Below are 12,565 nucleotides of genomic sequence, written 5' to 3'. Positions count from 1 at the left end.
TTTGTCTCCAGGGAGGCCGCCTGCCTGTCTCCTGTACAGAAGTACTTGTATTTCGCTGATATGAAAACCTACTCAGTCTTGGTGATTTTTATGTTTTAACTTCAGTTGAAGGATGCCATGCTCCTGTATGGGTTGAGGAAATTCTACCACCCTTGAGCGAATTAAACATCTTCCAAATCCTCTAAAATAAAATGCATGGTGATTAAGGTAATGCTGTTGACAATTTGCAATATAATAACACATACAACAATTCACCCCCCCCCCCCCCCCACACACACACACACACACACACACACACACACACACACACACACATACACACAAACATGCGCGCGCAAACACACACCTCATGCAAAGACTGCAAACACATGCACACATACAGCACTCCAGTAGACATACACATGGATCAATGTTATGCAAAACACATTCAGTCAGAGTGTTTGTGAGTGTTTTCATGTCCAGAAAGCTGATTGAGTCCAGGGAGCAGTTAGTTAGAGGCCAGCGCAGCACAAAGGTGACACATTTCGTCAGGCTTCTCCAAAACCCGCTCAACATTTTTTTTCCAGCCACAAACGCGCACCTCCTCATAGAGGAAAAAGTCAAGCAACTCCAAGTCATCACACTTGTGTAACGTGCATTTTCACGTGTGTAGTTGTTTTTGTGTATTTAAAAGTTAACGTCATTCATGCACTGTAAGGACATAGTAGCTCTTTGAGCAGCGTGTCTTTGGCTGTCTGTCTGCTGAACAGCACCGCTCTGTGCTGCTGGAGCTGAAGTGTTTCCCAAACAACCACTACTCTCATATACCAGACTGCTCTTACAGTATGTTTCACAGAGCGGAGCAAATTCAACACATTCATACAGTATCTAGGCATTTCTTTTTCATTATTCTATACATGTGAAAATAAAAGACTTCACTTTTTTTTTATGTTTTTCATGATGTTTTAATGATGTTTGTATGAGAAGCAAGCAGATTACAGGGTTATATTAAAAACAGAATATAAATAAAAACATGATTGTAAAAGAGGATTAGAAAATCTTCACATATCAAGATCACATATACAGTATACATCACTTACACGTCAACTAATGGCAGGGCTGTTAACATTTACGGAAACGGCACTCTGTTTCAGTGTGGACTGCCAACCTCTTAGTCTGGTTCAGCCTCATCCAATTATCCTGCAGTCAAATTCTGGATTAGTGCCTGTTGCCTCATGTTGCTCACTTCTCATCCATCCTGCCCAATCTCTAATTTCTTTGTGCCATAAACCTGTGATAGTTAATCCATACAAAACCCCTGTTCTTATACTTAAGTCAGCTGAGACATTTCCCTCAATTCACCTTTATGTAACTCCTTACAGATACAGCCATTGAAGAACCCATCTTCTAATGCATTTATTGCATGCAGCTGTTGATCCATCATCCTTTGAGAGACAATATGCCTATTCAGGTCTACTTTACTACACTTTTGAGAGTGGATATAGGCTGCGGCAGCTCCTGCAGTATTAATGTAGAAGAGACCCATGATGCAACACTTCTAACATGGTCACCACTCTACATCAGATTATTACACATCCATGACCAAGTATAGAGCCCACAGCTAAATCCAAGCCAGTTGTTTATGGTCCATGCGCTCTTTAGCCAATGAACCCTAAGCGTGTCTCCACTTCCATCCCTCTTTCCTCCCCTCTTTCTTTCTAGAAGTCGTACTGAGAAACGAACATGGTGACCTTGGTGATGTACCTCCCCAGCTGGACGCGTCTCTCCAGCTCGCTCATCTCCACCTCAGCCTCCAGCGTGACGGGACCCTGCACCGGGCTCACCAGCATCAGCTGACCCGTCTGACGGTCTGAACGCTGCACTGTGAAGTGGCGGCGAGCCTGCTTCCCCCCCAGCAGGGAGAAGCGGAGCGTGTCACCCATTGGGCGCATTGCCGACACGCGGAACATGACACGAGGGGCTGACAGGTTGGACACCACAGACAGGTAGTGGTAGGAGAAGGAGTTCGGTGCCTGAGAGCACGCCTTGTTGTCCACGGGGCAGGGGTTACGTTCACACCGCCTGGAAGAAAGAGGGGCATCTGAAGAGTGGGGAAGACTAGCCGAAAGAGTCGGGTTCACTTGCTCAAGTGTGTGCTTAAGAAATGCTAATAAGTTCATGTTCAATCTATGGACACGTTTATTTTCAGTCTATAGAAAATTCCCTTAATTTCCCTTGAAACTGGTCGTACTGGAAGAGCTTCTATTTGATCTTAGACTTCATCCTCACTTATCAGTCTTACATCCCCCAAAAATCACTCATTTTGTTCACGATGATTCTAGGATGGAGACAATTATTAAGGATAATACTCACATAGGGGACGTCTTGACATAGGTAGCATTACGGATTCGGGGACAGTCGACACGGACACACTGGAAACCACCGTATGTGTTAATGCACATCTGGTCCCTGGTGCAGTTGTTCTGTCTGTTGGCACACTCATCAATGTCTGTGAGACAGGAAAAGAAAGAAAGACTTACATTTTAAGGAGAAAAGAGAAAAAAAAATTGGGATAATGTATATGACAATTAAACAAAGTTATACCCTCTTAGTTTTTGTGGTGAACTGAAATTATTAGAGCCATTTTGGATTTTGAAGAAATTTAATTAGGAATAGTTCATTCCACTTTAAAATTTCAGAATTGTATGAGAAGCCCCCCAAAAAGGTTTCTCAATTAATGTTTAAAGTTACACTAAATGGGCAGAGCTTGTTCCTCTCAAGATGGCTCTTTTTGCTTTGTTGGTCTGTTTTTTGTTTAAAGGTCAATAATACATGCAGCATGGTCAGGCCAGTGCTAAGTTAGGGTGCTTCCCTGCTCCCAATGCTCAGTGGATGAAATGTGCAAGTTGCAGCTGATCAGAGGCGTTTATCGGTGGTTACCTTGCTCTTTAATAGGTAATGAACTTATTTGGCAGGGTAGACAGATTGGTCACTGTAAGACCTATATCATCATCATACAGTACATGAAATCACCACAGTGCCAAGGGGCTACCACACTGTTGACTATCAATTCTGGTTAGCTGGTTTTATAAACTACACCTTTGACTGAACTACATCTTCAAAACAACATCAAGGCATTTGCAGAGTGCAGCCCGCAACAAAGCCCAGCAACAACTCCTCTTTAGTTGCAGAAATACCTCCAGAAATATCTAACATGAGGTGGATTTTACTCCCACATTAGGTAGCTATCCAACCCTCTTCTCCATATCCTTCCCCTCCTTAATATCTGCTGGTTAGCTCTTTAAATTAGATAAATTACTTAAAGTAAAGAAGCACTTGTAAAGCCAAAAAAGAAAAAAAAAATAATTATAATTTTCCCTGATATAAAAGAATATGATAAATGCATGAAATACACATTGCTAGAGACCTGATCATTTTCAATTTGAGCAAAGGTGGGAAAACCTGAAAGGGAGCCAAAAACCAGAAAGTAGAGAGTGGCAAAGAAGGTTAATGAACACTGTGAAGCATAAGCTAACCATTCTTTGGTGAGGGATTTTGTAGGTTGATAACGGAAACAAAGGTACTGCATGCCTGACATCAGGGCATGATTTTCTTCTCCAAGATTTGGAGCACATAAAAAGTCAGTATTGAATACTTATGCAGCTTTATTTACAATGCTTAAATCCCTATATTAAATTTGGTATATCTGTCCTGTGAAAAATGGAACAATTCTATTGAGAAATAGGAAAGGACAGTTTGCCCAGGCAGCGAGAGAAGCGACCAGAAAGACCAAGCTGTAGCTCCCGCTGCATGGTGTTGAATGTTGCACTGGGGTGTGGATGTGTTGTTGTCTTGTCTTGTCGAGTTTTGTCTGGGACATTTTGAATTACTGAAGCTGTCTTGTGGAATACTGAATGTCAACAATATTTTTGAAAGGGTTAGAAAAGTGAAATTCTTTGAAGAACAAGAAAAGCAAAACAAAACAAAAGAAGACAGTAAGCTGACCTTTACAGCTGCGGCCATCGCGGGTCACGTTGTATCCAGCGGGACAGGTACAGCGGTAGCCTCCAGGGGTGTTAACGCAGGAGTGTAAGCATAGTCTCCCAGCCTGTCCATTATGGAACAGCTCACATTCATCAATATCTGAAATACACAATACACACACACACACACATACGCACTTAACATCCTATATGGAATCTCAAAATACAGCCGTGCATCAATGTGTATTTGGGGTTTGGTTTCATCACTAGTATTAGTCGTACCAGTGCAGGTGTTGCTGTCCCGGCCTGAGATGGTGTATCCTGGCTCACAGGTGCAGTGGGTGGTTCCCTGCACCTGTGTGCAGCGTGACGGACGGACAAAAGGTCCGGTGGTGGCAGCTGGCAATGTAGCAGCAGCGGCAACTGGGGAGGCGGCGGCAGAGGTGTTTGTCATGGTGACAAAGACTGAATGGGGAGGAGGGAAGACAGAACGAGTAAGGAACGGTGATGCACAGGCTGTGAAATGAACTTTTTGGCTCTCTGGCCAGTGTGACTTGTGGATTTCAGTTACCGGCCACTCGGAATTTTCACTAGCCAAATATTTTTTGGTTTTCTTTAAATATGATCAAAGGATTTTAGAGAATGTAACTGCATGCATTTTATCAATAAAAGAGTATGACAATACATTTTATTTGTATCAATGTATTACTTGGATTATGCCAAACAACAATTGCATATTGTCCAAGTGTGTGATTAATAGAGTGAATATACACCAAGACTGGGAAAAGGGAGTGGAATGGAGAATAGTTTTGGTGTGTGTGTGTGTGTGTGTGTGTGTGTGTGTGTGTGTGTATGCATGCAAGATTTGGAACATTACAGGTATAATAACTCATATAAAACATCAGGGTTTCTTTTCAACACCCTATATATCTGTTTTGGAAAATATATGTAACCTAAGTACCTGTTCAGTACTAAATATTTTAAAAGGACAACTGATTACATAATCCGAAATGTTACTAAAATGTTACCAAGTATGTAAGATTAATCATAACTTCAATAGTAACCCATAATGAGCTTTATATTCATGACACATTGCCACATTTGGTGTTTTTCTCATTTGGGAATGGGACTGTTCATATAATAATAATAATAATAACAACAACAACAACAACAACAACAATAATAATAATAATAATAATAATAACCTTTATTTGTATAGCACCTTTCATACACAACATGCAGCTCAAAGTGCTTTACATCAATAAAAGGCAGATAAAAGACAGATAAAAAGATAAAATTCATATAAAAGAACAAGCAAAATGCACTGCATTAAAATAATCAAATCAAGTAAAATAGAAAGATAAAAGAACAAAACAAATACTCCCACTTTTAGATGCACATTGTGAGTGAACCCATATGTTTTTCTTTAATTTTCTTTTCCCCTGTCCTTCCTGATTCTACTCTTGATCTGATATTTACGTCAGATCTCACTGCCTAAGGCAGACTAGAATCATAGATTCTCCTCTTGGTCCTCACCATCCACAGATGGATGAGAATCATACAGGGTAAAGCTCTGTCCCCCCACATATAGTGTTCACTCGTGCAAGTAAACATTACCCGGACAAGACCAATGAAAATTCGTACTTGCCCGTGTCAGGTTGATACATTTTATGTGTGCTTTGCATCTGTGTGTGTGTGTGCATCTGTGTGTGTGTGTGCTTGTAGCATGATGAACTGTAGGCTGTCAGAGAGGATAAACAAAGCCCACACAGACCGGCCAGTGTTCGGGCTGACCGCTGAGAAACAGATCTGTCTTGGTCAAGCTACTTAAGCTATTTAAAATCCACATCACACCATGTGTAACTCTCACCTACAGTACCACACTGTATGTTAGCGTGGAGAAATTAAAATAAATAGAGAAAAACAAAACAAACTGGGCTCCACTGGTCCACTGTCTCTGTGTGTACGTTAACTCCGCCATCGGGCTGCTGCCTCTCAACCAGCACCAACTTGGACTGACTTCAGGCTTGAATTCAATAAAACTCTGGGGTATTTAGCACTGGCTTTTATTGGCAAGCTATACCACTGGCCACAATTATCTCATTTAGTAGTAAACAGAGAGTTTTGGAGTACTACACTACAGAAAAATCTGGTTGGGGGAGAAGTGCTCTCTCATCATTAAAATACATATTTGATCTAATATCACAGCAACATTTGGGCCAGTGTGTGAAGTGTTACTGGTGGTTGCCTAAATGCGACCTGCAGTAGTATCATTAGGGCTGGGCGATAATTCAATATTATTGTTTATCGTCTTTCAGTGGAATCATATTGTGATGATACAGTGATTTTGGGATATTGTGACACACATTTCTGCTGTCTAAAATGATTATAACTAGCAATTTTTATTTAAAATCTCTGACAAAATGGGGTATGTTGGGAATATTATTTGAAAATGTCCGTTTTGTTTGCATTAATTGGATTACTTAACATGTGATTTACATATGTGATATTGAAAAAAATCCTGATTATCGTAATATTGATTTCAACCATATCGCCCAGCCCCAAATATCATGAACTAAAACTACATTTCCATCAGGTCTGTGGTGTGTTGTACCTACATGTTGGCAGGGGGCTCTGGCAGGTAGCTCCAGCCCAGCCTTTGGCACAGATGCAAGAGAACTGGTTCACCTCATCCACACACGTCCCACCGTTGAGGCACGGGGACGACGCACACTCGTTACTGTCTGAGGGGAAACACAGAGTGGAGGGTTATACAAGGGAACGCCACAGACACAAGGACACGTGTAACCCAAGAGCTTTGATGCTCTTGGGTTAGAGAGAGAGCATGACATCACAGTGTGTGTGTGTTTAAGAGTGTATAAGAGTGAATGAGAGAGAGAGAGAGAGAGAGAGCAAATGAGTTAATGTTAGGTGTAGCCAAAGTGGAGGGGTTGCCCTTTCTATATCAAACAGCCTTTGAATCGTTATCTGGAAGTTGGTGAGCTGTCAGAGGAGGAGACCCAGGCTGCAATATCACATGTCACTGCATTCAATTCAAGCTCTCTGGGCGACCAAGAAAGTACACAAAAAAAAAGAAATATGATCGTGGGTCGCATATGAAATGTATCTTATCTACACAGAGAAAAAAAAAGCGTTAGTAATATGCATGATGTACAAAAAGAGAGGGGAGACGATGGATAGAGGGAGCGGAGGGAGGCACAAAGAGGATGATGACAGGGTCGTGTGGGAGATCAGCGGGTTAGATAAAGGGATGAGTGACAGCCAGGGTGAAGAAGAGGAGGAGGAGGAGGAGGAGGAGGAGGGAGTGGGAGTGGAAGTCAGGGTTGGGGTCAATTCATGAATGAAGTCATCCATTCCAATTCAGCTGAGGAAATTGGAATTGGAATTTGAAAAAAACCTACAGGAAAAAGAATTGGAATTGAACTGGAATTTCAGCAAGTTGAATTCCATGTTTTTAGTCTTATATATTATCACTACTGAATATCATAAAATGTTAAAGGAACCTTTCAGGTAGTATTTGATGCATAACATGTAATCATAATACATACATTATGATTGAATGTGTTTGATTTGTTTAACTATCTATTATTTTATTCATAATATTTGATTTATAATGTTTAGTAAGTCAAGACAGCCTCTCTTGAAAGTGGAACTTCATGGAATTTAATGGAATTCAGTTCTGTTTCCTGTCATTCCAATTCAATTCCAATTCTGTTTCCTTAGAGCTGGATGACATTCCAATTTCAATTCCAATTGAATTGAAATCAATTCAGTTCATGAATGGCCCTGCTGGAAGTGACCATCAGAGTAGCAGGGCCAGGCAGGACTCGCACCTCGACAGGTGGGCTGCTGTCCGCTCCAGCTCAGGCTCTCCTGACACACTCTGCTCTCTGAGCCCACCAGTTCATAACCAGCATCACACAGAAAGTGAAGCTCATGGCCCACCGTCTGCGCTCTGCCCAACTTCCTGCCGTTGACGGGTGCTTCCAGTTTTGGGCAGGTGCCTGTTGGGAATGTAGAGGGTGATAAACAAAAAAGCAGAATCGCAAATGTTTTAGTACTGCTGATCAGTCTTTCTAGAGGTTTTGCTCACTGTTGTTGGCTCTTGCGGTCTGCTTCGCTGTGCCCTGCAGCAGGTTGATCTTCTTCTTCAGGGTGCGTAGACTCTGCAGGTAGGAGGCTTCATGAGCAGAGAGAAGCTTCTGGACCTGCTTCAGAGAGCTCTGCAGTTCCTGTCGACCAGGACAGTCCTGCAGCACAAGACACAGGGAGATTGTTTCATAATTGGTACTCCAGAATAACTTGCTCACAAGAAAGTTTGTAATTTCCTGGAAAGATCACAATAATCTACATTTCAGTATATCAAGTTAACAATGACAGTCTACAAAGTTGCAAATAAAATTAGCATACATAGCTTCATATCCTATATACTTTTTCCATGAGTTGGACATGACTTATGTATCAAAAGAAAAAGCATAAACAATATTTCCTGAAGACAAACAGAAACATTACAGGAAATTCTTTGCACAAAACAATGATAACATAACAGTGTTTGATGTTAAAGGCCTGAAGAGCATGGCAGTGCAGTTACTATTTGCATCTTAAAGCCACAGTGAGCACTTTTATTCTGTCTTAAAACTTCTTATGGAGTTTTCTTAAAAAGGAATGCTGTTGAATTCATGAATTCACATAAGCTACTCTTCTGGTCCAGGTTAGTTGAATAAATATTTGATGACATGAAAAACTCTCTCCCAAAGCTAGAAACCACAGAACCAAGAGCCAGTGATGTCACCAGGATGTACAACCTGGAGTTGCTCCAGTTATAATAAATGGAAAACTAACTTTCAGGACTCAACAGATGCTAAAGCTTTTACACCCAAATGATTTTCATTTTATAGTAGTGTAATAGTGTCCAGAACAAGAAATTGCACCAAGACACCAAGAAAATCTCCTTGGGTGCTCGCACAGGCACATTTTTCCACTTCAGTTTAAATGGAGCTGTCAGTGTAGCATCACAGCCTCGGATGTGGGACAAACTGTTTTCTTCCATTTTAAGCATAATGTAAAGTCGTGAATGTTCACACGAATCCAAAGTGAGCTGCTCTAGGACATAGGAAAAATATATTGAAATTCAGCTGTATTCCCCTTCAAGATAATATAGTTATATATAGAGACGTTTTTGAAGCGATATTTCACTTTGGGGGAACATAATTTTGTAGCACACATATGAGTTTATGAACAGTAAATTGCCAAAACTCAGTTTCCCTGAGTATCCATGTCATTACATTCATTTGGAAAGTCTAGAAAGTCTAGAAATCATACTTCTAAATACAGCTTCACATTCCCATGCACAAATCCAACGAGACTTGATGAGCAGGACTTGGGTTGCGGTGAACTGAGTTTCTCATTTACTTGCTTGGGTTTGGGTTGGGTTTGAGTTTGTTGCATGGTACAATTATTTTGGGGATCATTCATTTTTGTGTCACCAGTCTAGGTATCTCTTAGACCCAGTGTGCAGAAGGACATCTTGGGGATTTAGGCCTGGCCAGGTTTGAAATAATATATTTTTCTGTGTCCATGACCACAATTTTCAAGAAATTTGCCAGTCTGGAAAAAAATCCTGACGACCACTGTGACTATGGATTCATGCCAAAGTCGCTTTAATAACTCTGTAAAATCTCCTATAGCTACTGAATGTGGTCAGTGTGCACAGCTGGTTTAATTAAGAGCACACAGAAGAAAACAGAAATATGGTTGAGAGCACACCTGCATCACAACAGCTTGCTGTATGCAGTGGATTTGAAGATAATTTTGTGAACTCATTGCACATTGACAAACTCTTGCTAGGGCACCTGACCTATACTTGAAAGACAGAATAAGATTTACTATATGCAAACAAATGAAATTAATGTATTTGGAGGCCTGTGCAGTACAGTGGCTCTCCTCTGTTATGTGGGGAACCAAATGCTATAAGATCACAGTATGTTTGGCCACAGTAAGTAGCAGTTGCAGCAGCCATCGGCACAGCTACATTCCTTACAGTAGAACCTTGTCTAGACTCAGACCAAGTTAGACCTCTCCCTCTCTAAAAAAACTGATAAGTCTGTTGTGAAGACAGAAATGCTCTCACAGAAACAAACTGGTTTACTATTCTTGAGATGTGGCTTCAAGCGTCAGTGGGTTCTTTTGATTGAAAGGAATGAGGGCCCCGCGGGGAGGTTTAGAAAATGTTCATTACATAATGTTATATAACTGCGATGTGTCACTTTAGGAGAGGGGATGAAACGAGCTATACCTATTTAACTCACATTACGGGCTATCACTTGCTCTTTGATGGGGCGGTGGATGGAGGGTTTGGGGTCAGTCAGTGGGTGATGTTTACCCTCAGGGTAAACATCACCTGTATTACGACAACCTGCCTTCCTATTGGCTGAACGGGCCAGGGAGTGGCAGTAACTTGTTTTCCATCGACGTTTCCTCCCTCATTACTCTCCTTCATTCAACAGCTTCGTTCTCTGCCTTCTCCCCCTGTCCTCTCATGCATGTTTTCAGACAACCAATTAGTGTTTTCATCCAGCAAGAGTTATGTAAGAAAAGTCAATATTTGTTGAAAACACCTTTTTGATTTGGACAGAACTGGGGGTTGGACAGACTTCAGTCAGGCAGAGGGGAGGTGATGTTTATAGTGCAGTGTCAAAGGCCTCTTTCTGCCTGTGCTGCAATTCACGTGGCTTCATGTAAACTGGATGACGTTATCTTAGGTGTGCAATACCGGAGCTGAAGATCACAATGTATGTTGTGGCTAAACAATGTTCTTTAGCTGGTCAAATCGTTAAATATGTTATAACATACATGTAGAACATGCAGAAGATGCAACAATAAGGCTGTCTGTCTTTCTCTCACACACTCACTAATTCAATCATTCACACTCATACACACACACAAACACACACACACATATATACAATATATACATAAACAGGCTCACCCTTTCTCATCAACACATACACAAACAAGCACAGAGACACGCAAGTACACACATGCACAGAAACAGACATGCATGCATGCACACAGACACTCATCAGAGAGACCCCCCTTCTCCACACACACACACACACGCACACACACTTACACACACTTACACATACACACACACACACTCTCCCCCACCTCACCCCCTCTCTCTTTTGCTCTTCTGGCACAAGCTCAGAGCCGCTACACTCTGCAGAGATCTCTGGCCTAGAGCATTTTGGAAATGTTTAGCAGTTTGGTGGTGAAACACAGGATAGACATATTGAGTCTATTCATAGGCTAGAGCCTCGGGGTCTTGTTCCTGAAGCTTGCGTGCAAATTGTGGGTGACTCAAGATTAGCTCTGTCAAATTTTGTCTGTTATGCCAAGACAATGACTGCACAGCAAGACCTGCTGCCTGCTTGAGCAAAGAAAGAAAGATCATTTAGATTTAAGAACCTTTCGGCCTTCAAGCTGCGCAGCTCTCTGACAGCGGCTTTCAAGTAACTCCAATCTATTCTCTAATCTGTTCTCTGCATGCTGATGTGATACTCCTCTGCTGTCCATTCACAGGAGATTATTACGAGGAATAACGTAATCAATTAAATTAGTAATACCAATAATAACCTAATAACAACAACAATAATAACTATACTCCTACTCCTACGACTACTACTACTAATAATAATAATAATAATAATGATGATAATAATAATAGGCCTAATAATAATGATCATAATAATAACAATCTACATAAATGTTTTGGGGCCTTTTGTCTAAGCGTTTCAAAGTTTCATGCTTGTATTTAATTGATAAACACTTCAACTATAGTGTGTTTCACTGTTTTTACAGATCTTTAGCATATACTTGTTCATAGTATAATGTTAAGAATAGTCTTCTTCTCCACATTGGATCAAGATATTGTACCTTGGATCTTTTGTGTACTGTAATTACTCTGGCTCATTATAATACTGTCTTGCGCACTCACTCACCTGTCCAAACGCAGGATGGATCGGACACACACACAGCACCGTGATGACAATAGCAGCTGACGCAAACATTTTCGACTAATCCCAATCCGAGGCGCAGTTTACAGTCGATCGTCACGTTCGCGAAGTCTTAAAGGCAGAGGGAGTTCTCAGCTTCTCAAATGCGTTTTGAGGGTCTACAGGTGAGAGAAATGCTACATTGAGTCCTCCTTTATTGGCAATGGACAAGCCGCTGGAGCGAGCCGCTGCGGAATGTTGGGTTTACCCTTCACGAGCCAATCAGGGAAAGAGACTTAAAGAAAAATGTTGACCACATTATTATCCCGTTACTTAATTTGGACTGCACTTCCCCTCTGGTCAAAGCGGCTTAGTTTATAAATGGGGTTTGTAGAGAACTAGAAGGCAAAGATGTTTTTTTTGCTGGAAAAACTGGACTGGATTACGCACAATCAAAAACATGAGATAATACAGTCACACAGTCAGTTTGAAGGGCCGTGACGCATAACCCCGTAAAATAACATTTTGAAAGATTTGTTCACTGTGTGTCTCGCAATTTCTGCGTGTGTGTGTTTACTTAAAGTT

The 12,565-nt window shown here is 41.2% G+C and overlaps 1 protein-coding gene across 1 annotated transcript; it reads right to left on the bottom strand.

Annotated features, from left to right (window-relative positions):
* Positions 1 to 945: 945 nt before the first annotated feature.
* Positions 946 to 12,114, bottom strand: LOC139643204 (fibulin-7). The gene is made up of 8 exons (XM_071518388.1): positions 11,987 to 12,114; positions 8,077 to 8,233; positions 7,817 to 7,987; positions 6,581 to 6,706; positions 4,245 to 4,427; positions 3,985 to 4,122; positions 2,353 to 2,488; positions 946 to 2,061 (listed from the first exon to the last, which is right to left on the bottom strand). Exons 1-8 carry the CDS (start codon positions 12,053 to 12,055, stop codon positions 1,698 to 1,700), a joined length of 1,344 nt encoding a protein of 447 aa, XP_071374489.1. The 5' UTR covers positions 12,056 to 12,114; the 3' UTR covers positions 946 to 1,697.
* Positions 12,115 to 12,565: the final 451 nt, after the last annotated feature.

This window comes from Centroberyx affinis, unplaced genomic scaffold, assembly GCF_046629955.1.
Source record: "Centroberyx affinis isolate AG114_WGS23_722 - 3 ecotype Tasmania unplaced genomic scaffold, CSIRO-AGI_Caff_v1 ptg000578l_1, whole genome shotgun sequence".
NCBI classification, from domain to species: Eukaryota; Metazoa; Chordata; class Actinopteri; order Beryciformes; family Berycidae; genus Centroberyx; species Centroberyx affinis.
This window is presented reverse-complemented; position numbering and strand designations above follow the sequence as displayed.

Coding starts and splice junctions, on each gene's coding strand:
- LOC139643204 (XM_071518388.1), bottom strand. CDS start 12,055: ATGTTTGCGTCAGCTGCTATTGTCATCACGGTGCTGTGTGTGTGTCCG. Junction 4,123..4,244: donor GGACAGCAACACCTGCACTG/GTACGACTAATA, acceptor TGTGTATTTCAG/ATATTGATGAATGTGAGCTG. Junction 2,489..3,984: donor CGATGGCCGCAGCTGTAAAG/GTCAGCTTACTG, acceptor CCTGTCTCACAG/ACATTGATGAGTGTGCCAAC.